This window comes from Melanaphis sacchari, unplaced genomic scaffold (assembly GCF_002803265.2).
Source record: "Melanaphis sacchari strain LSU unplaced genomic scaffold, SCAv2.0 Contig45_pilon_pilon, whole genome shotgun sequence".
Taxonomy (NCBI): domain Eukaryota; kingdom Metazoa; phylum Arthropoda; class Insecta; order Hemiptera; family Aphididae; genus Melanaphis; species Melanaphis sacchari.
Genome location: NW_020271303.1, coordinates 1,066,450 through 1,092,708, shown reverse-complemented (window position 1 = coordinate 1,092,708; position 26,259 = coordinate 1,066,450). Strand labels below are relative to the sequence as shown.

At 25.7% G+C, this 26,259-nt stretch overlaps 2 protein-coding genes across 3 annotated transcripts in view; one reads left to right on the top strand and one right to left on the bottom strand.

Annotated features, from left to right (window-relative positions):
* Nucleotides 1-26,259, bottom strand: part of LOC112598229 (pseudouridine-metabolizing bifunctional protein C1861.05) — a 132,625-nt gene that overhangs the window by 36,298 nt on the left and 70,068 nt on the right. For both annotated transcript variants that reach the window (XM_025344632.1, XM_025344633.1), the window contains exons 10-13: nucleotides 13,036-13,197; nucleotides 12,836-12,964; nucleotides 10,451-10,565; nucleotides 10,240-10,362 (exon numbers count right to left, since the gene is read on the bottom strand). In XM_025344632.1, coding sequence (XP_025200417.1) covers nucleotides 10,240-10,362; nucleotides 10,451-10,565; nucleotides 12,836-12,964; nucleotides 13,036-13,197 — 529 coding nt within the window. The remainder of the gene's footprint in view (nucleotides 1-10,239; nucleotides 10,363-10,450; nucleotides 10,566-12,835; nucleotides 12,965-13,035; nucleotides 13,198-26,259) is intronic.
* The window catches only part of LOC112598230, a 70,321-nt gene continuing 65,255 nt past the window's right edge, over nucleotides 21,194-26,259 (top strand). The window contains exon 1 of the mRNA XM_025344634.1: nucleotides 21,194-21,428. The gene's annotated coding sequence lies outside the window, so the exon portion shown is untranslated. The remainder of the gene's footprint in view (nucleotides 21,429-26,259) is intronic.

Here is a 26,259-nt window from a genome sequence, read left to right as displayed (position 1 = left end):
TATGTTTAAACGAATAAAGATCAACTTATTTCGAAATCTTTGCGAACACAATGATGAAAAAGTATACAATTACAAGTATCTTCTGACTATGTGGTTATTATAACGATAACCATCGATTGACGTATCACCAAAAAAGCTCATTAGAGATATGAAATTTAATTCTTTATCGGGTTTTTTCATACCTAATGAGTTTACGAAAATCACATTCAGGAGCATAAGTATTTACACACTTTTTTTTTTTTACAATTGGACATTACCATAATTTGTTTAATAAGGACTATATTTAAATATAACCAAATATGCAATTACTTGACGTTAACAAGAATTCTTAAGTCACACTACAATATTGTACTGATAAAAATTTCTTAATTAAAATTTTTTCCAGTAAAAATTGGTAATTTCTACTTTAAAGGTAAATACTCTTAAAAAATAATGTTTAATCGAGGTTAAACGTGACTGTAGTTTAATTAATAACGAATAGCCCTTGGTGATTTTAAAAGTTTTCGTACAGACTGCAAATTCCAAAAAATATTGAAACTATAATAAGGACTTCATTCTAAATAAATACTAACACAATACCAGGATAATGATTAAAAATCAGTGAAAATTAACATAATATACAATTAAGCACGAGACAAATGATTACTATGTGTGCTTGCCGGAAATATTTGGTGATGAATTATGATTCTGGAGATAAATTTAATTAATGGAAATGTTTTATAGATTATGTTTCATGATCGTTCGAGAAAAATAACACACGACTTATAACTCTGACATGTTGAATCTATCCTACGCATAAACGTAATACTTATGTATGAAATAATAATTTCGCGATTTAATCATACAACAGCATATTACACTTATGCTCTAAATATATTCCATAAACATTAGATAAATAAATATTATAAATATGTATTATGTTTGTATATAGTATATCATGCAGTATAATATCCAACTTATGAATACTCCATTTCAAGTTGTAGAATATAGGTCAGAAATAAAGAATTATTATTAGCAATTATTTTGTATGATTTGAAATTAATAAATAAACTAGCATAAAGGAACACTGCTTTTTTAAGATTGTATTGATTGGACAAACGAAAATTAATTAATCGATTAAAACAAATTGAAACACGCGTATAGCTAAAAAACAGCACCACCCTTTTTTCTTACAATACCAAACTCGGGAAATATTACGATTTATAATTTAACCGCGTTATGAATAGATTAATACTACACTGTTGCATATTTCATCATTTCAATAAAAATATTAACGACACTGGCAAGTAATTTGTACGATTTAATAGTTTAACGTTGAGAATTTATTATTTATTTTGTAGATTGGTATATCTTAATATGTATAGGAACATAGGCTAATAAATCTTGATAGACTCTTACGAGGTATACTCTGGTATATATAAGATGTCGATAGAGAATCGTATTTTTTTCTTTACACGAGCATTCAAACGTAATGTAATATAACACGACATGTACAATCGACGTGACAATATTAAAACGTATCTATCGACACAATTCATAATACAACCGTCAATAATAAATTGTACTTTATAACTTACATTAACGGTTTTATGTACTAGTTAATCGGTAAACGTAAAACTAAGTTTATCGGGGTAATTTTATATGATGATAGATGGTTCGAAAAATTCTTAATGGTGTAATAGGTGTACCTCGTTTATGCACAAACACAATATTAAATGTTTTATTTTCAGCTTGATTATTTATTCAACCATTAAAAGTATTATTCGTTAGAGACACCGAGTGTAAACGATGCGAACTCATTATTCAATATCAAAACATATTTTTCTTACTAATGTTATCATAAAATAATACATTAATTAATAAATAATAAATGAATAATTAATTTTGTTAAACCAAATTTTGAAAAATGTATACATAGAAATAAAATAATTTAATATTGATAATATATAATAAAAATCCAAAGTGAAATTACTTGATAATTTTCTATTGTAAAACTATTATATTATACAACAGATCGTTATTTCCTACAATAAAAAAATAAAAACACGTGAAAAATAATAATAATTTATATTTTAAAATAATACTATCAATGATAAATCTTGATTAAGAAATAAAGCACAGCGAATTGGTTAGTGTATATAATTAAATAAACTAAGTTTTCTTACTATTATATTATCAATAAGTTTAGTCAAGGTGGAAATCGCGAGAAAAAAATACTTAATTTTAATAAATTTTTAACGTGTCATAGTATAAAACAAATTGAAAAATACAAACACAACATTCATATGATTTGAATAACATGCGTAACATTGCACATACGCGATCCGAGATCCAAAAGTATAAAATTGCATTAACAAAATTGTGATTACTTTATTTATGTATAGATATACTGTTATGCACTTATATAGGTATCTTGTATCATAATGTTTTTGAATTATTATTATTAAGATATAATATCGCTGAAACTATTGTTAAATTATTAAAGAGATATTGCTATCACTATATATATTCATTTTATACCTATAATTATAAATAAACATTAAATAGAGAAATTATGGTGCTGCTCAAAATTCCATACAAAATATAGACATATATTATTATGATATAATATTATGTATCTGCGAGAAGAATTTCCTGTTTTTTTTTTTATGTTTATTTTTTAAGATTTTAACTGGTAACACAGTAAATTAGTAAAGGAAAAAATAATAAATAAAAAAATGACTTTGCAGAATTTTTAATTATAAGAATGTATTACATAAAATTTATTTTAAAAATTAAAAAGATTTATACTTAATTTTCTACAGAGATTTTGTTCACTTCAATGTCTAAAATATGTAATCAAAAGCTTTAATCTTCTCATATTCAAACATAAATTATAATCCTCATACACAGTGTTATTTAGGTAATAAGTGTATAATAAAGAAGATAAGGTCCAAGCATGGATGATTTCGGTATAATATCTAGGGTGTAATAGTCAAATTATCGTTAATAACGCTAATCGAATAATATAGTCAACAAATACGTTAAACCTAGGACATGTACCTTCATGATTTTAGTAATAAGACAATATCAAACAAAAACATAGCATATTCGTATTATAATGAGGTATTGGTAAACAATAATTGTGCAAGTTTTCAGTTTTAAGTTACATTACTTATAGACATTTTAGGAAAACAAAAAAAAATTATAATAATATTGAAGTTATAAACGCCTTCAAGAAGAACAGATTTTCAATTTTAATTAATTATAAAAATAAGTCAAATTAAATTATTAAACTCTACGACATTCTAAAGTTATATTTGTTTACTGGTACATAATATTGTAGTTTCTTAAATAATTTAACTATCAAAATTATAAATAAATCGTTACCGAATATTTTTAGTTTCTACTATGTTTAAAATATATTAATTTTTTTTTAACTGAAATTCGCGTGTTAATTAACTCTTTTGGAATTAAATAATATATAAATTTTTTTTTTATGTGTTTTGATATACTAATTTATAACAAATAACAACAAATTTCCAACACTATCCAACAAGTTTATCTAAACATTATTAGATATATTTAAGAAAATTCTACAAACATTGTAATACCAAACTCACGTCCCTTATATTGTGAACCATCACGGAACTCCCTTGTGACAGACGGTTATTTTACAATTATTTCGATTTAAAAAGCCGCGATTAAATTTTTAACCAATAAAAAAAAAAAAAAACGACAAAAATAGATTCGTTCAAACTTTTAGTTGATGATGCATTTTACTGTTTATAAATAAAATTTAATTTAATTAAACAATATTAAGTTTGAAAGAATAATAATTCTTTCGTATTTTTAAATTTTAAGTATAGCGATGAAGTTTTTGATTTTACAATGATGTATTATTTTTACAAATAAAATATTTTAAAAAAGTATTCTACAACAAGTCTTACTTTATTATTATTGTACCAAACATATGTCCTTATAAAATTAAAAACATTAATAACACCAAGAGGGTTTAATTTTTGTTTTTATTAAATTACTATTTTTTATATTGTGAGGTGAGAATTTCCTTATAAAAATGATTTATTTAGTATTCAAAATTATAATGTCTAAAATAATAATGTCTAGATAAAATAATTAATGTACGAGAATAAACAGGCTAATTTTAACTATTTAAAATAACTAGTTTATTTTCCTTTAGTCTTATTTTTTACAATATCATATTGTAACTGATATAAAATACAAATAATTCATTCAAATTTATATTTTATGTAATCAATTACATTTCATAAAATTGTATTATATTTAATAGGTAATTTTTTAATATTAATATTTAATCAACTATTTTAAAAACAATTTGTTGGATATTTATTTTATTTTAGATAAGCAGATAAATATAACTACTATATCATAATAATTTAAAAGACATCTTGAGAGAGGTAGAATCAACTTTTTTAATTTAAAAATAAACGGTTTTTCAATGTTATTGACAAACCAAAAATAAAATCAAAAAACTTCGGATGAAGTTTGAATTTCAAGAATCGCATAAAATTTAAATTATATTTATTTATTTTTTTATCATTCCTTTATCTCTGTCTCTCTCTCCTCCTTAAAAAATCGTCTACTACTGTTCACAATCGAAATAATTGTAATGTTTTTATAGTTCCGAGTGATTTCAGAATAACTTATTCGCTATAAACCGCTGATGGAAGACAATACGTTGCTATTGTGCATGCATCTACACGCTGGCTCTTGACGTCTGAGTGGTATTCATGTAAGAAGTTTTGGTACATTAATCACTGATGACGTCGTTCGTCGTCAAGAAAGAGAAATTAAATGTACACAGTATATACCGTTGGGAAGTACGCAAATGAAAAACAAAAATCTTTCGTAAAACATTTTGTCAAAACATATCCACCGATGGTGTGGCACTGTATCCCTACAGTGTACATTTATCCGTTGAAATAATTGTTAAATAATCAAAGTGGTACGTTTATCCATAGCAGAAAACAAATCTGTTTGGTTCATCAAAACATACATTTTAAAATTAAAAAAAAAAATAAAAAATATTAAAATATTACTCTGTCTCGTTGAATAAGATGAACTTCTACAGAGGTAAGTATTTTTTAAATGTATGCATACTGTACATTATTATTCAGCAAATCGTTTTCATCCCGTTTTCTAACTTGCACGACAAATAACATATTATTATAAATATACTACAAACAATACCAAAAAAAAATAATTATATTAATTTTAGATTTGATTATACAAAAAATCAATCGATTAAATAGTTATTTATGGGTTATAGATATCTTTTAAAATTGTTTTTAACATACATCTGTAATTATCTTGGCTTTGTGTGACTGACAGACCGAATAAAAAATAGATAACTATAAATATCTATTAAATTATAACATACACTTAACAGTGATGATATAATATATTAATATGAATTTAAAACCATGAATTTAGTTTCATATCTACTCTATCGCAGCATCGAAATGTTAAATAACGTCAAGCCAAAATCAACTTCACCTAGATGGTTGTATAACTTAAGTGTTGCGATGAGTGGAAGATAAATTACTAAATACATTTAATCATCAATAACACTAGTTAGTACAGAACATAGGAAAATAGACAAAAATATTTATTTTTATATTTAAAATTAAACCTATTCATCGACTTCTCACGTAAAAAACTCCTTTATAATTATATTGGATTATAATTCATAATCAAATAATATATGTATATTTCCAATAAAAAATTATAAAATAAATATAATTTAGTTTTTAAATACCTACTTACATACATATAGCGAATAGTCGAATACGATAATATTATAACTATTTCAAAAACTATAACAAATTAGAATTGTTTGCATTTTCATAATAATTTATTTCACCATTTTACCTTTTGCCTATGCCATTATAATGATTTTCGTCCTACGCAATTGTGTTATATATATATGTCAAGCAATATAGTATTAGAAATTTCCAAACTTAATTTCTGACTAGTATAATATTAAACATAACATATCTAATTGACATAAATAGTATAAATAGTGAAACACAAATAATAAAGTACTTATTATAACTTTCAATACAATGACAGTTGGCAAGTATAAACAATATTAGTTGAATCTGATATCTCTGATGGTTAAATGTAAATAATAACTGCGAAGCATTAGATAGAATTATTATATTTTTATACAGTTTTTAAATCAATTATCAGCCGTATCTACTAGTTAAAAAAATATATATATTTTTTCTCTCTCATTAAAAACGGCGCTCTTATATTCTTTTCAACTCCACTCAAGTGAAGTTAAAAAGTTGTTTATATACACGTAATACAACTTAACTAGTTAATGGCCGTTCTTGATTAGAGATGTGTAGTCTTATTAAACCTCAAAGAAATTTATGTAGCTTCTCATTTTTAATTTAATAAGAACATAGCCAAGGTATAATAGAATTTTTGAAAAGAGTTCATTATTTATTTTTTTTTCTGTATTTTATACTGAGTAACTCTTTTCTTTTATACTGTAAAAATTACTTAATTCGTAGTCATACGCAAAATATATTTATATAATTATATTTTGCACTCGGTTTAATCAAAAAGAATCAAAATCTAAAAAGTTTTTACTAGAAAAAAACAAAATTAATGTATCGTTATATGACATCAATCTAAAATATTCACTGAAATATTTTATTAAAACAACGAATAAAAGATAAATAAGTATTATAGGTTAGTTAAATAGTTTAAATTATATTGTATTTACCTAAGAATCATGTCGAAAAAAAAATTATTGAAAATTAAAGCTGTAATGTTGTTAAATAAATTACCCTTAGTGTAAACAATAAACAATATAAAATTTGTATAATAAATATAGACCCTCAGTATTTATAAGGTCATAAATAATAATGTTTTATATTATATGAAGTAACCCTTAAAATATAAATGCATAGATATCATTCAAAATTTTTAGTTATTGTTCCATACAATAAATATAAACTACAATAGGATTATTACATCGAATTATATATAAAACATGTCAAGAATACATTAGTCACAAATTGACGGTCAGTATATATATACGTATTTTAAATTGTTAATTTTATGAAAAAATGAAATAAAACTATAAAAGTAATAATAATATATTTTTGAAAATTTTATTTTTAACAATTATCAACGATAAGTAAACTACAACATAACTTGTGTAATAACTCTAGTGTAGGTATAAAAAATAATACTTTTTGTGAATTTGTATCAACAATAACGTACAATATGTATTTTTTTAAATTAATATTTTTTCGTTAAATATTTACGGTTTTGAATTCAGTAATAAATACAATTTTCAATAGGGATACTTCGTAATGCCATGTTTTCTAAAAACAGAATACAAATGTATTCCAATAAAAAAAATGACACGTTCAATAGAAATATGAAATCATAATTTAAATACACACACATACAAATATATCGTTTTTGAGCCAATTTGTTTTTCTGACACTTCACTTAATATAAATATATATATATATGTCTATATAAGTAATGAAAAGTACACGGGAGAGTAACCATGATATTTCGATCTCCGATTGGCGACGAAAACCCACAATTCTTTTGCTGTCAAGGATTTGTAAGAAGTCTGTGATTTGTTTATCGATAACAGCACTTTCACAACTTATTCCCGCATCTTCGTTGATTTCCGTTTTCTTTTTGTCGCGTAAAAACGATTTTAACGATTACTTCACCAATACACACATATTTATTCTGCAGTGTCCACACACTGTTAGGCTGGGAAAATTTTAAAACCATGGTATTTCTTAATATTCTTTTCCACGCAAATTCAAAAATATTTCATATTATATTATATTGCTACAGGCGATAAGACTGCGTATGTGTTCCTTCATTGTCATTGTCCACCTAGTTTCAAGTACCTCACTACCAACATTTTGTTTTAATACAACTTAAAAAAATATACTACTTTAGAATATTAAATTGATAATATGCGTTGTCACTAAAAAAGAAAAAACTCAAAAAATGATGTTTAATTTCACTAATAAAAATTTAAAAAAACAGTAAAATATATTTATTTATTTTTTATTTTTTTGCAATAATTTCAATTATCTAAAATCATTATTCTAAAAATGTTGTAATAGTTTTAAGAAAATAATTGTTTACATATAAAAGATCCTTTTGAATAGTTGACTAGTTAGCGGTATATAAATATTATTGGGCTATTAATTTCGTATAGGAGGCTCAGGAGAAAATTACGATATTGTTATATGAAGTTTAAAATATGTTATAAACAATTATACTATACACTTAATATTACTTGTTAAGGATACTGTAATTTTAATGAAAATTGCTAATGTCAAAGTCATTTGTTTTTAAACATTATTTAGTTAGAATAAATAACATGGTTCCAAGTATTATATTTTCAAGTTGATGGAAAAAAAACCAGAAAATAAACACAATATGACGTATGTATCATTTATACGTCATCCTAGAAAAATTATGGTTTATATAGAATCGTCTGAAAAATTCATACTTATATCTGTGCTACGCCTTTCCTCAAACATACCCACTTCCTTATTACTATACTCTTTTACTCACTTTTTAAGTAGTCTTTAAAACTTAGATAACTATTTTCAAACGTAATCCAAATAAGTAGTTTAACTTTTAAAATATTAACATAAATTAACTCTATAACTCTAAATAAAGCTATTTTAACTTTGTTAAAAACATAAAAAAATTAATATTTTAATATGTTTTTTTAATTTGTAATAAAGATTATTTAGTAAATCAAACAATATCAGTTTAAATGCATTATATTTTTGGTTGTCTAATACAGTAGAAATATTATAAAATCAAATTTTTTAAGTATTGGTTATAAAAATTATATAAATAAAATAATATCATTGACGACAAAAAAATCAATGAGATAGATATATGTCTGTATTTTTATCGGTACATGTTACATAGTATTAGAATAGCTTCTAAAAAAACAATAACAATTTAATCTATATTTAATTTCATTATATTATTTATTAGTATCTATGTCGATTTCAAATTTCAAAATATATGAATCATCAGATAAAATCATAAAATCCTTTCGTCTATTGAAATAATGAATATATTAATTGAATGACCTTCAATAATCTAAGTTATAAAACTACTGATAAATTATACAATAATGTTTTTAAATTGATTATTAATATGATACGTATATTAATGTTCTATAACATTTAAGATATATTAATAATAACAATTATACTATTGATATTAAATTATTAATGAAGCCGTACATCCTAGAAAATAAATGAACAAATTTTGATCATTAAAATTATTCATGTGCAAAAGAGCGATACAATTTCTTATGCGTAACTAATTTGAATAAGTAAATAAAACTGATAAAAGCCATTAGTCCTTTAGCAAATGTACATAACAGTAAGAGGAACTATAAAGAACAGCTAGTTAATCAATTGGAATTATAATAATATAATATATTGTAAACAATAAAAACTTTTAAGGTGAAGAATAACAAAGCATGTAACAAAAAAATTTTGTTTTTTGATTTGAGAATTTCTAAAAGTTAATTTATCTTGATAAGCAAATTTATATCATTACAGAAAGTTAGAAAATTATCAAATGTTAACATTTTAAAATAAATATTATAAATCAAATACATAATCTTTGAAAAATAATTTTATTATTTTCATAAAATAAATACTAGTAAGTGATATGAAGTATTCAACTAATAAGTAATAATTATTTGATTAATGATTAACTTATTTTTAACTATTGTCTTTGAAAATCGTAACAATAATCTATGCGAAAAAAAATAATATTTAAAAAAGAACTTATTGTAATTAATAATAATTATTTTTATTATTTTTGATAATTCAAATTAAATTATGGAGTTAACTATTGAAGTAATTAAAAATAAATATATTTCATGAAAATATTACAATGTTTTTATATATATTATTATTATTATTATTATTTTTTTACACTTTCAAAATTATGTGGTTTAATAATAAAAACATAGTGGAAATTATTAAATAACTACAAAAAATGATTATGATTTTATGTAAAACTGGCAACACTACAATCAATATTTATTATGGTGCATTCTAAATGTGTAACTCCAAATTCAAAAAATAAAAACATTTAAAAACTAGATAAATATTACGATCAGAAACATGTGCTGAAATACATGTACATGTAACTACTATATTAAAATACGGTAATGTTTACCTGGAAGTTTTTTTGATATTTCTTGTAGCTCTTTTAGATTTGGAGATATAAAGGAAAATGCTTTCCACATATCCGAATAAAATGGTTTGGAAGCCACAGCAATGTCAGTAGTTTCAAAGTATACTGCAGAGCACAACAAATCATAAATTACTGGAGAAACTATAGAATATCCAAAACAGATTTACTCCGTTTTTGACAACCGAACCCTTACCTGGTATATTTTCTTCGTTACAAAATCCAATTACAAATTCCATTGTCTCCGGACAAACATTGCCATCCATAACCACAAGTGGACTTTGATACAACGCATCAATGTTTTTTTTTATCTATGATAACAATATCAATGATGTGATTCATGAAATAATAATACAATTTATTTAAAAAAAAAAATTATTACACAGATTATTTATAATAATTTTAAGTGAATTAAAAATATACCAAATTAAATTACTTAAAAAAAAAAAAAATATTAGAACTATTTAAACTTTAAAATGTCATTGAGTTTGATACATGAAATAGAGCAAAATAAAGATTATTCAAAAATGGTCAACATAATTATGTTGAAAATAAGTGATTTTTTATACTCTAATTTCAGTTAATATTGTTTAAGTAGAAAAAAAATTAAGTTCAAATCTCAAAAATTTTAAAATAGAGTTATTAATTACATTTAAAATTTCAGAAAATCAAATTTTGAACAACTGCATTATAAAAGAAAAAAAAATAGGTAAGTCCAAAGAGGATTTTTTTAAATTTTTGTCACTGATCTAAGTTGTTAAAACCATAAATAATTTTAACTTAAAAAAGTAATAAAAATCCAACATAGTTGTAAAATTAACTGCTCATAATCTTCAAGGTGGGTTTATTCTATTTTTTTTTTAATTGAGCATTGAGTATTAATAAATTAAAAATGAAATACAATTAATTAAAAATGACTTTGACATGCCAACAGTTATTGTACTAATGCCGAAATTGATTGTTTTAGAACTATGAGATAAATGTGATTTATAACTATAAGCAATAGCAATTTAAAAATATATAATGCGACATTGTGTTTCATATGATTCAACTCGATCTTCAAATTGTAAACTTTTGATAGAATTAATTGAAAATAAACTTTTAAGTAATTGTATTCTACATTGTTATAAATTTATACGATTATCGTATTTGACAACTTTCTAAATGAATTTCTTTTAATATTTATTTAACTTTACAATAAATAACAAAACGATTTTATTATTATAAGCTAAACGGAATATACAAAATATTAAGTACCTAATAATTCATTTTAAATTCTTAGTCCATTAAGTAAATATTATTTCAGACAATAAAAGTAATTACAAAAACTTTAATTTTTATCAAGTCATTAAGTTAAAATGAATGTTTTATTACCTACTAAGATTTATTTGAATACCGCTCACATTATTTTGGTCATAATCATAAAAACTAAAGTAAATAAACTTTTAATTTCCTTACACTTAAAGGTATAATACATAGGTATCATTTCACACAGATATATATGGATATGTATTATGTATATAATGGCCTTTAAAAAATTTAATTTAATTTAAATTATGTGGCTGCATATTTTAGATATAATTTTATTGTTTTAATATCTATACAATCAATTATAAGTTATAACTTACATTATAATATATATTATTGGCCCTTGAATGAAATCTAAACTAAAAAATGTATTTATCAAGTTTCTAGAATTAAATTAATTTTATTTAGTAAAATTAAAACATCTAATAAAAATGTGTTCACTTAATTATAATTTATATTATTATACAATAAATACTATTATTGTAAAATATGTAACCTTATTAAATTTTTTTATTTATTAATTAATATTTTTTTTCTACAAGGTTTTAACAAATAAAGTTAAGTTTACAGTTGTGGTTTACATTAACATGTTATTTTATAAATATTATAAAGATAATATATAATTTGATAATTCCTTATGTATTGTACCTAACCTTATAACATTAAAATAATATAAAAATACGATGTACGTAACTAATAATCATTGCCGATAAAGTTGTGAAATAAATATGTATACGGATATACAATATGTTATGTATCATTAATAAAAACATTTAGTAGGTAATTTTATCTTTAGCAAATTTATATTTATATTGTACATTTAAATTCATTCAATGTATTTCATTAATTTATTATTTTTCATTTTATATAATAAATAAAAGTATATTCAAATATTTCAAATAAAAAATTAAGTTCTTAATTTTTATTTTTTATTATTACCATATAAATAAAATATTATAATAATTAATAAAGCCTAAAAAGTTAAAACTAATAGTAATAATTGAGTGATCAAATATTCGATGTTGTCAAAACAATTAAAATATTAACTTGATAAATTAAATTCAATCACATCGACGGTATCAAGAAATTCAATTAACAGAGAAAACAAATTATTCAACTGAGAATTTTAGGTATATTAGGAGGTATATTAGGTACCTATCCACACTGTTATATGTGCGATTACGTCGCTTGTCTACTATTAAATCATTTCGATAATATTTCAAAAGGAATTATATTACATATTATAATCTAACAGGCCAAGTCCATAAATTATCATGTCAATATTTATTCGTTTGTGGCATTCCATGTCACCGATGCAAGCCATGCAATCGCCATGTTGGCTCTGGAACACTACGCACCAAGACGTCGACTGATTATTGGCAACGACGATTTTGTCTGTGTTCTATAAAAATGATCTGAATGATATAGAAAATGTGTAAAGCATAACGACGTGAATGAAAAAATAATACTAACTATGTGGTCGAGCGATTTGATTATCGTATCGCCGTTCGAGTCGTCCCCGACAGCGGACAAAAAACAGACATCGTGTCCGAACCGGCCCAAAGCGTCCGCTATATTTCTACCGACCCCGCCACTGACACGTTTCATTTGACCCGCCAACATACGACCGTCTAACTGAAACATAACATGTGCATAATAATATTAAAAATCAGTATAGTTATACATATCGTATTCGTATGACACTATGGTATAATTTTATTAATTCATTGAATACATCCAAAGAATATCCGATAGATATTTTGCTTACGTAGTTGCACGTATGTTTTAACTATAAGCTAATCTTGAAAAATATAACTATTCAATAAATGTGCACACGTGCTATTTTACAAAACTGTGAATTCTCATTAAATATACAATGCTATACCAAGATTTGATCGGTTTATATAAGCTTTCAATTTGTATCATTCCAACTAGTAATTATTAAATAACGTATAGCAAATCTGTTACGAGGATATGATTCACTTTCGCGCCCTTTGTAGTGTATATTATTAGCATAATTATAAACAAAATAAAATCTTTAACAAACAATGTGTTTCTTTTAGAAATAAACAAATAGCTACAAAATAATTGATTAATAAAAAATCAATTTTTATTTAAAATATAATGAAATACTTAGATATTTCAATCGCTTATATCGCTTTATAGTTAAAAACTTATTGCGATTCAATTATTAATTGCATTCGTTAAAAATTCCTATAAACGATTAGTTTCAAAGTTACAACGTTTAAAGATAATATCTACAGTAAATACACAGGGTGAATCACAAAGCATGCTCTTCTCCCGTATTTCCTTAGATAATAAATTTATTAAAATACTGATTCTTGCAATTTTCAAGTAAAGATGTTTTATACTATTTAATTCGTGTTCTGTTATATACGCTTATCTTTTCAAACAGGAACTAATATTTTTTATTGTAAACTTTTAAGCTGATAACTTGACAAATGAAAATTTTTTGAATTGTATAACATTGTAAACTAAGGATAATAGATAATTCAATGATAGTATAATGATTTAAAAACTGTAATAATTACTAATTTATAATGACATAATAAAATTTTATAATTTGTGAAAATTGTCTCAGTTCATATCATAAGTTCTTTCAATACAAATCTTGAATAGATGAAAATGAAGATACATTAGAATTAATAAACTTAAACATTTCTTTTAACTTAATTTTTTAACAATTTTTTGGTTTTAATGTGAACATGAATACATTAATATTTTTTACTATAAATATTACACACATAACAAACTTACGAATTTTCATTACATTCTTACATAAAAGTAAAATATTATAGAATATTATAAAACCTACAATAAAACGAACAGGATCGAATAAACTTTGGGATGACCGAAAACTTTAATGATACAGTCGGGTCAAACTCTAAGGCAAAACAAAAAAGTTTTTAACTTTTTAAATTTAACCAATCTAATTTATAAATTATAATGTAATCTATAGTAAATACTGTAACTAATTTTATTCTATTACCTAAGTAATTGTAACTAATGCCTCAGTAACCGAGTCATTGTTATAAAAACCAAAATCACAAAAAAATAATAAATAATATGAGATATTAATTACCTAAATACAAAACAGTGGTAATTTTTTAAAAATAAAAATAACTTTTTTTATAATTTAACCTATATTTTGATAGTCTATTAAATTAGTAAAAATATCTTAGAAAAGTTGTTTATTTTCTTGTAAGTTATAAAATATACATGTTCTAAAAACACACCAGTCAATTTACACGTATTTAATTTAATTTATGAACAGGCTAAGAAAATATAAATGAACATGATGCCACGCAGGAAAGTTGTGAAACAATACTTGGTTCGTTAAGCTTTATACTGGGCACTATAGGTTCCATAGAAATTCGTCAAACAATTTATCCTTAAACAACCTCACTATTACCAGATGCTATACAAATTTAAGCATTTATTAAGCCTTAAAAACACTTTATAGGATAAGTAAAGCCAAGCAAAATTACAAGCCACAAATAAAATTCTAATTTTAGTATGGATAAATTAAAGCATAGCCTCAGGACAGTAAGTTTGCGTAATTAGGTCAATTAAATGTCTATTTAAAAATATATATATATATATATATATATATGAAAACAAATAATGAGTTAACGAATCTAAAATAATTTATCAATCATCATAATATACATACTATATAATATATGATGTCCAACCTTTTTTCTTTGGCGGGCCACTTTGGTAAACAATTATCTTCAAGCGGGTCACAAAGTATAAAAGTACAAAAATAATCTTATATATTGGACTTGTTTTCTTATCTTTTATTGTCTATTGAAAAGATTATGAATTGAGGTACACATCGTAGGTAATAGGTATACATTAATTTGATCAGTTCGTTATTTTAAGTACACGGGTGATATCGATATTTAATTGTAAAGTTTCCGTATGAAAATTTCAGACAGAAAAAAACGAAAATATAATGATGATTTTACTGTGATGAATTTCAAAAAATGAAACAAAACGATATTTTAAAATTGTATTCAAAATTCCACACAAAGATTTCCCTGCTTTAAGAAACTTTATAATAAAAATGGCTACTGTATTTGACTTGACGTATGTATGCGAACAGATATTTTCAAAAATGAAACAAACAAAATCGGTTCATGGATCGCGACTTACGGATGAACACTTTCATTCAATTTTGAGGATTTTGAGCAATTTTTATTCGTCGTAAATCCTAAGCACGGTCTTGAACATAATGTGAAAAATAACTGAAACTTGACTAACACAATAAAATAACTAATATTTTACAGTACCATAATATGTGATTTGGTTTTATTTATTAAGAATACGGCATATTTGTATAATAAACAATACAATCAAACTGAATAATGGTAAAAAAATATTACTATAAAGTTAGACATATTGTGAAATGTAAAAATAAACACAATGTATAATTGATGATTTTATTTAAAGACATGTTCGTTATTTACGCAAAGTGGCTATGCGTTTTACAAAATATAATATAATTGTAATTACTTCATAGTTAGATGCTATGTTCTATTTTGAGAGTTCGCAAAATTGTAGATGATAAATAAAACGTACGCTGCTTATGAAATATAATAATAAGTATATTAAATAATTGATGTTTAAATTGTTATTATTATGATTACAAAACATCGAATAAAGTACATCATATGAGTAAAATATAAAGTGTAGCCGACATAACAATTTTTATGATGAACAATATATTATAATGTTAAACGAGACTGAGGAAAACGGATATTGGCGGATGGATATGCAAACAGATAGCAACGCAGTGAATATAATCGATGTGATAAATCAGCATTGATGTTAAGCACTAATATATGCCGGTAAACGTACACTACCCGTGAAGCTTATTCACTCAGTTGACAATTAATTAACTAGTAATCGGTGATCTATACATTTATTAAACAGTGTACCAAAATGCATGCCAGCACAAACACATTGATATGGGCCAAAATAGAGGAAAATAAATTGAAATATTTATACCGTGATCAATCAAATTGATTTACAATATACCATACAGTATAAGAATTATGTTATATACAAAACATATTAGTTGAAATTAATATGCACACGTAATATTTATCCTGTTGCCCGTGTAAAATAATTTGTGCAAAACTAATTCACAATAAAATCCGATGACAAAATAAAAATATCACACCGATATAAGAAAATTTCGAATTCGATTTCGTTACTAAAATTACAGTAATAATTCAATTTTAATATTTATTGGAGAAAACACAATGTGATATTAACTTGTCAGCTATTTTAAATTTAACAGATATAGATTAGGTGCGATTTCGTCAACAGACAATTTCTCACAAAATCGTATTACCATAATTACGTACATAACGGTAAAGGTCCTTTGACATTAGAAAAATTCAAAAAATATATATTTATTTTTTTTTTCATATTAAAATAGTTAGATTTTTATAGCAGTCTATACATAATGATAGGACGCACACACAACACACACTTGCGCATACACGATCACATTGATCAAAATAAATATGCGAATCAAACTCTTTACTTGGCGTGGATGCAGACTACGAAGAAGTATGGAAATATACGAAACGTCGAAACACATATAATAGTACGTGCGGTGTCCGTTAAAGATAAGTCGCGATTAAAATTCATGAGACCATAAAAAAATGACGCGTTTTCTTATCGGGGTCGGAGGTGAGTGGACGTGATAGCAGTGACGAGGAAGAACCGAAAACTTATTCGATATAAATGCGAGAGCCTTTTCTCTTTCCTCGTCCTTCCCTCTTTCTCACTCACGCACTTCATAACTGTTTTCGCCATCTCTCCTTTTCTCTTTTTCGCTCGTCGTTGTCGTATATATTCCATCTCGTTGTTCTGTCTTTTTCCTTTGGCGCATTTACCACACCGTTCATCATTCCACAAATGAGATATAATAATAATTGGAAGGTAAAAGTAAAAGAGGTAAAAAGGGTTCGACGGAGTGAGTGTAGGGGTCAAGACACAGGACAGATTTTACCGAGATGAAGCCTAAATTGGCGACTGGGGGAATGATGGCGCGCGCGGTTGACGCATTGTGGAGCAGGGACCACAGCGGTGAAGGGCAAGGTGGATTGTCAGGATCGGTACCAGAGCAAGCGGTGAGGGATAGTTCACAGGAAAGAGTGCGAAGGTGGGTGGTATAGTGCTGGTGATGGGTGGAAAAGGCAGTGGCAGTGAGAAAGCGAGTGAAAAACAGCGAGAAAGAGAGAGAATAGACGTGATAGAACGTGTGGTAGCGGAGAGTGGTCGTATTAACTGGTTTCCATGGTAACCTTTTGATGCGTAGTGCAGTGCTGGGATAAAACCAGGCGCGCGTCATACTCTCTCTCTCACACACACCACCCATCTTGCTCTCTCAGTCCTCCCTCGCACACTCTCTCTCTTTCTCTTTCTTTCACCCTTTCTATCACACTCTACACAGCGTGCTTCCACTTTTATCGATTCGGCGACCACATAACCAACCCATTTAAATATTTTCAAGAACACGTTATTGTAATGTGCGTGTAAATGTGTGTGTGTACTTGTGTGCGTGCTTACGTGTGTATATGTGTGACGTGTGTGCGTGTGTGCCTGTATTTGTACGTCTCTATATGTATGCGAATGGGATGGGATGTTGATGGTATGAATGTTTGAGTAAAGAAAAAGTAAAGGGTGTTAGGTGTCTGTATGTGTATGCGAATGTGTACATGTACATTTATGAACGTATATGAATACGTTTATTTATTATTTTAATATATTTTGTGTGCGAAGAATCTTGGACTTTCTGTAGGCCAAGGCGAACTTTATCGATTCGATTAGCTATAATATATAAATATATATATAATTGGGAAATATATATAGCATACTGTTTACAAAACACAATATTATTAAAAACGTTGTCGCCGACGCTACTCATTATATCATACCTGCTTTAACATAATCTAACAACCAACACACGCTATAGGCGCTATAGCCTATATCTGTCTGTCGCAACACGATAACATAAAACAACATCACATGTCGAAACGCGATGGTTAACGTATTGACATTTAATACGCAAGGCCGTTTGTCCCCAAAAAAATAATAATAATAATAATGATAATAAAATAATAATAAATATCTTCACCATCGAGTTTTAGCGTGTGGTACTTATAATATATAATTACAATACGCCAACGACCGCTACACCATAACTACCATTGTATACAACGATTATCAAGATAATAGAAAAGAAAATTATAAAAAAAAGAAATCAGTACACAATTACAGATCGGGCGAGCTGTTCCATAATGTACCTGTTGATTTTGAACCCTTAACGCCGCGCCGGCGTGCCATTCTCTCACTTACTTTTTCTCTCTCACACACATACACACTCACTCTTTCTCCTCTTTCCCTTTCCCCCTATCACTCACTCATTCTTCTCATTTATTCTAACTACCTAACTTCCCCTTAATTTTGAAGTTGTCCAATTATTGTACCGAAACTAAATTAATCACTATTGTGTATAAACTGTTAAGCTATTAATTTTTTATCACATTATTATTATTAGGTACTTATTTTAGGTAATCTAACATCATTCGAGTTATGTATATATTGACGAAATACACAGAATATACCAATGGTACTCTATTGGCCGAGGGGACCGATGTTTTGGCTGTCAAAAAAGTTGTGTCGTTGTGCAGAGAAACGGATTTTTTTTTTTTTAAATTGAAAAAGTTCAATTTAACTGGCAAACTTGAGTCGTTTTTTCCGCATCCCAAATAAAATTTCCTTTGCATATTGTTCTGCAACCGTATTTTCCTAGAGTCGTTCGGGTAAATGAAATTCCTATCTACATTCTACTTTGGACGTTTCAACAAACAAAAAACAACCAACAAACAGAATGAACACCACCTGTTTTATGAAAAAAACTCACATAAAATACAACATACTTTATGAACACATGTATATTATATTATATATTATAGATGTATTAGACATTTTATTGTATTCGTTCAAGAAAAAATATTACAACTTCTCCCATCAAATCAATATGATGTATTTGTATTTGTAGCGCATAAGAGTAAAATATTGGATTTAAAATTCATTAATAATTACATAAAATACTATAAATAGCGGGTAAACAATAGTTTGTTAATTTCTAATTATTTACAATACTATATGCTCTCGTCTACGTCATGAAAACAAATCAACATAAAGAAATGTTTAACCATACAATAATTTAATCTAAAACTTAACATTCAAAATTCAAAACAAAAACATTTGCTTTAAAAATATTGTACAACATTTTCATGCAACTGTTATAGAGTATTTAATTATTAACTAATAAACTGAACTCTATATTATAACAATACACTTTTTGCTGATAATAACTACGAATAATTTAAACATTCACTTAGAAATAGACAATAGTTTATCTGATAAATCTATTTCAATAAAAATAATTTATCATTCACAACTACAGTTTTTAAAATAAAATATTCCAAAAAATCTTTATTCGGTAATTATCTTTTTATTTTTTTAGCTTATACTCTAAAATTAAATATAACTAATAAATATTTTAAAGTATAACTTAATGATTAAAGTGCAATGTGATACAAAAAAGTTTAATATTTGTTTATTTAATAAACTTAACAAATAATTATTTTTTTAAATTATTAAATACAAGTATCCATTAAGCCAAAAGAATGCACGTTTAAAATATATATATTAATATCTTAGAATTGCATTAACATTTTTGTAACGGATATAGTATTATAAACTAAAAAATTAATTAAGGAGTAAGATCGCACAAATTGTAAAAAATAATCCATTATTTGATAAAATATAATTGCATGATTTAACTTTTTACAATATTTCTAATTTCTGCATTATATCATATTGTATTGTTACAATATAAAAGTATAGAATGATTTCAATAGTAAGAATAAATAGTTTATAAAATATGTCAATATAAAATTTTTTAGACTCATAATATATTATAGTATTTATTAGTTATAATACTAGATAAATTAACTTATAAAAATAATCGATTAAATCATTGTCAACAGTATTTACATTGTTATGAATCTAAAAAAAATAAAAAGCATATAAATATATTATTATCAGGTAAATAGAGGATACTGAGTGAATAAAGATAGAATTTCATTTGAAACATTTGCATACCGTTTTGACAGTAGTTGTGGTTGTGTGCCAAAAAATAAAAATAATAAATAAATAAAAGGCGAAAAACAAAGGGAAAAGGTACAATTTAACCAGCTGTAAAGAAGGAGCGTAGAAAAAAAAGAATGCGAAAAAGAAGAAGAAAAAAGGCGTACTACTACTACCGGGTGTCCGAATCGCATAATAATTACAGATTTCGCCACCAGTACCGCATTGGCTACGGCGTCGCGTTACTCATTCATAGTGTGCGTTTGCACTGTAACACGGAAAGTTCTAAATGTGCGCGCTGGACAAATATAAATAGTAAAAAGTAAAATAAAAATATGCGAGATTCATTGGAATTTTTGTATTAAGTACTTGCTTTAAAATAAATAATATAAATTAGATACATTTTAATAAAATCTATTCTATTACATTTTTATTTATTATTATTGTTATTTTTGATAAAAAAAAAAAAAAAAAAATTATACGATTTATTAGCGTTCGTATCACAACGACTCGAACGCATTGAGATTACCAAACAAACAAATATTTAATATGTAATTGTATTCTCTACTCATAAATGCGTCCTATTCGATTGCGACAATCGGATAATATCTACATACAAGGCAAATGGCGGTGGGCCGAACAAACTAGACTGGGATTTCCAAAATGTGAGTACATAAAGTTAGAACTTATTATTTTGAATGAAATAATAATTGTTAATTATAATAAACTAAAAATTGATTTAGGGCTTTAGGGTTGACAGATGAATTGGTACTCTAAACTAAGGTTATTGTTTAACCGTATATATTGTTTAATATTTACCATACAGTACGGAACAATAAAAATAATGTTACCATTTCTCTTACAGAGTATATAGTAAGCACTATAAATTATAATGTACCTATAATAATATTAAAAACAATGTTATTAGACCAATATGTGGTGGTTGATTTAACAATATTTTTTTCGTTTAAATTTATTGTAATTGATACCTGTAATACTTGTTACATAAAATATATTATAATTAATAACACTAATAATATCCTATTCTCGATTTGTTCACTATACATTCTAACACATAGATAACTTTTAACGACTTAACGACTGTGATAACTTTTATACTAGTAACTAATAAGAAACAATGACTAATAGTATAACTTATAAGACATGATAAGATGTAATTAATAATGCGAACATTGTGTCAAGATTAATCGTGTAAGAATAATTATAGTAAATACTTCCGGTCATAATATGTATTAGCATAATATTATGACAGAATCATTAAAACAATATACATAATACTACGTAAAATCGTTAGGGTGCGGAAGTTAGCATAATTAGTTAGCGTTTATATGTAGTTACCAAATGGACCAAAAAAAAAAATAAATAAATAAAATAAAAAATAGCTAGATTTTTTATATGTTTTTATTCAACAGACAAAATTAATATAACATTTTATTTTCTATACTTCCTAATTTTATTTGGGCGCATATAATGTACCTATATCTATTTTTTTTTAATAATACTCTATATTTTTAAGTTGTGTATTTAGATGGTTTAAAAAAACATTTCATTATTTGGTACTCTTTTCATAAATATTTTAAAATGCTATTAATTATAGTTTTAATTTTCTGATTACAAAAACTTCTCGTCGAATAGAGAGAATAAGTTATTTTATTTGTATTTAAAATTATTTTAATATTTAAAAATGAAAACTCTCGGTTTCAATATAATATTAAATTAAATAAATATTAAAACAACTGTAAAAATAATCATAAAATACATTTAATAGCTGAAAAATTAAACGATACACTTAAATACAAAATACGTAGATAGGCATACTTGTTAGAACTCATTATAAAATCGTCATCATCATCACTACTATAATTTCTATCGTCTCTATAGGTAAGATTAATTAAGCGTCAACAATAATTAGGCTTTTTGCGAACGAACACTGTCACTTAAATTTATGGTCAAGCTCACTGAGACATTAACAACGGTGCCAATTTAACTCGAGTAAAGTTTTAACGAGACTAACAACAACAAAAAAGGGGATGTAAACGAATCGGTAATTTTCAATTTTGTTACATAATATCATCATCACACTTTCAAAAAGGATTTTATGGCTACTGTTTAACATTGTTATAAAAGACTTTTTTTAATTGAAATCAATTATGACTTAAATTAAAGAATCACAAAACAAAATAATAACGTTTGACTTAATTTAACAAGGTTTCGATATTTTCATAAAAAACAGGTCAATGTGTGCTATTTATCTTGGACAACAAAAACGCATAGGTACGCTAACATAAAAACAACTCTAAGCGGGTAGTATTACATACGTTATACAATCAATTTAATGGAAAATAATATGCCTATTGAACGTTTGCCGAGGAGTTGAAATTGGAAAATACGAAAAAAAAAGTACACTGTGAATAAACGTTCATGTGAGCAGATTTATCATGCACCTACCGTATCAGAATAGTAATAATAATAAAACGTACGCGTGTATCAATAATTCAAGCTTGAAAACATTAATTTACGCGAAGAAAAACGTTGTATTGTAATTTTATAATGTACACTGTGAATCTTCTGCAAAAAAAGTTTTTATATTTTTTTTTCAAATTCAGCGATTTTTAATATTTTTATAAATAGGTACATATATATATAATAATATAATTATAATACTACTATAAAGGTCACACTAATACCACCACCGCTGCCAACGTTATCGTCATCGTCAATAGCGTCTGTATACATGATTAAATATTACGAATTTAACGTAAAATGAATAAAACATTTTTCTTTTTGTTGACCTTTCGAAAATGCGCGTACGAACGATACACGTAAAATATAACATATTTATTACAAGACTTAAGTATGCGGCTACTGCCAAACTATTGGCTTTAGCGATGATCATTTTAACGAGGATGACTCAAAAATATTTGAATTTTGGGAATAATTAATCCACCATGAATAGAAAACCAAGCAGTAGTGTAAAATATATCAATATTTACGATTACTGTATCAGGTATTTGGTATACATTACAGCTAGAGTTGAACAATCATTGTAATTCATTAAATGAAATAATTGCTATAATTGATAGTTTTTTTTTATATTTTGAAGTCTCAATGAAGCAATGTATTAGTTTTATAGCAAAGTTAGTTTTTTTTTTTTACTTTGTGCCTATTGTCACCTTTATAAGCAGCAAAAATGGGACTTAATTTCTGATAATCAATAAGATCTAAATAAAAATAACTAAAATTTTAGTACATCATTGCTCATAAGTTATTTTTTCTGAAATAAAAAAAAAAACTAACGCAAATCCTCAAACTTTCACAGCATTGGATATTCCTATATATGATAACTTTACTATAATAATTTCTTCTCAAATAATATCAGATATTTTATGTAATTCAAAAATATTAGAAATTAAAATATTCTATCATTACTATAGCTATCATTTCCTGAGCACACAGAAAATTTTTGAATATTTAAACTAAAGAAAACTAAAAGTATTTAAGTTTATGCTACTTAAAGGTATTTTAAATTTCATAATTTTTGAATATTATGCATAATTTTAGTTATTTTGTTGCAATTTGAAAAATATTAATCGTAGAGACTTAATACTTTTATTCATTATGTTTATTATTACTTTCTATGTACAAAAACATATAAAAAATATTTGGATGAATTTTAAGCTATTAAAACATTTATACCATGAACCATTTTACATCGCTCTAGTGTTTTACTGTACATAAAGATTGAATTATAAGTTGTTAACATTGATATACAATGTAATATTTTAATAATTTAATAATTGTCATACTAATATTAGTTCAAATAGTTGAATTACTAAAAATAATATTGATCAATTAAAGTATAATATCTTTGGAAAAATAATCCACACGGAATCGTTTTTTATATTTAATTTAAATTAAACGGTTTAATTACAGATAATTGTTCGAAATACACTCGAAATCTACTAACTATATATAGCAGTGATTTCACCAGATTATTATATTTTAAATATAGTTTTACAATTTTTTGAATTTAATAGGTATTTTAAATGATGTTTACCAACAGTAACTACGTGTAAACGAACTCACGAAGTTAATGTTCTTAAATAAAAAACAACCAAACGGCCATAGTTTGGATTAGGACATTTAACAACGCAAATGATAGCTAATAATATCTCTACTCCTGCTTATTTTAACTACGAGTATTTAACTCTACGATATTTTACGACTGGCGCGCACTTTTCTCCTCGTCTCTCCCTTGCGTTCATGTACAATATACATGTATACATTTATTTACATGTCCATACGTTCAGGTAATCCTTATCGATTTCGTAACATTCCGCCGTTGACGTTCCGTACGTACTCCCACGCGCCCCATTTGCTCTAGCGTCATACGGTCGGTATAAAAAAAAAATCATTCTACGATTCCCCATAATCTAAAGTGGTATCTTGTAAACGGCTGTCGGGATCGTACGTATATTTCTGGCTCGGTGCGATATTCACGAAAAACGTTACACATAACGATGTTTCGAAGATTTGCCAATACTTCTTTTTTCCGTATACGCAGAACGAACAACGGGTCGCGGCTGCATGCGTTATAATCATAATATTAATATACCTAATGCAATAAATATATATTACATAATATTATCGTGTCGATTATACTTCCTGACCACCGAGATCCAATGCAAGAAAAATATATCGATTCGTCGTCCTGTACGAATAGGTGCGTATTGTATAGGTGGTACTCGTAAAACATGGATACTATGTTAATATTTTTATGTTGTGTATTGGCCACACGTACATAATATACATATTTAGGTAATTGGTGCGACTATAATCATATCGTAATAATCGCTCGTGACCACCACACATACACGAGTACAATATAAATATGCCTTTTTTTTGTAAAAAATGGGTGTCCCTACTGCGTCTGCGATGGCAATGTGAACTCAGAATACACACGCGAGTTGGACAATATTTGACTGCTCGTTAACTGCCACGGCGGCGTTTTAAACGTAATTATGTTGTAAGATTAAAACCAATCGATGTCCAATCATACCATGAAATCCATAATTAAGCTTAAACTATATGTTATTCTACACTTGGCTTTTATGTTTCGTTAATACTTTTAACAACCTGGGTAACAACAAGGCCGACTGTCTACAAAAAAATAGAAAATAAAACTTGACATTGTTTTTTTTTCTCCATCAATCATTGTATGCGTTTTGCTTGGGCACATTGATTGAGGATACAGCAATCAAAAGCAGAACTTATAAAATAAACTTGGTAAAAATTTAATTTGGGTATTTTCACGAGACAGCACTCATACAAAAATATCAAATGTTCATAATAATTATAAGCTTGAAATATTAAATAATCTAATTTCGTCAACTAATGTTTTAGCACTAATAAACACGAAAAAAAATTATTTCTTTGCTAAGTAAATATTGCTGATATGATATAAACAATAAATAA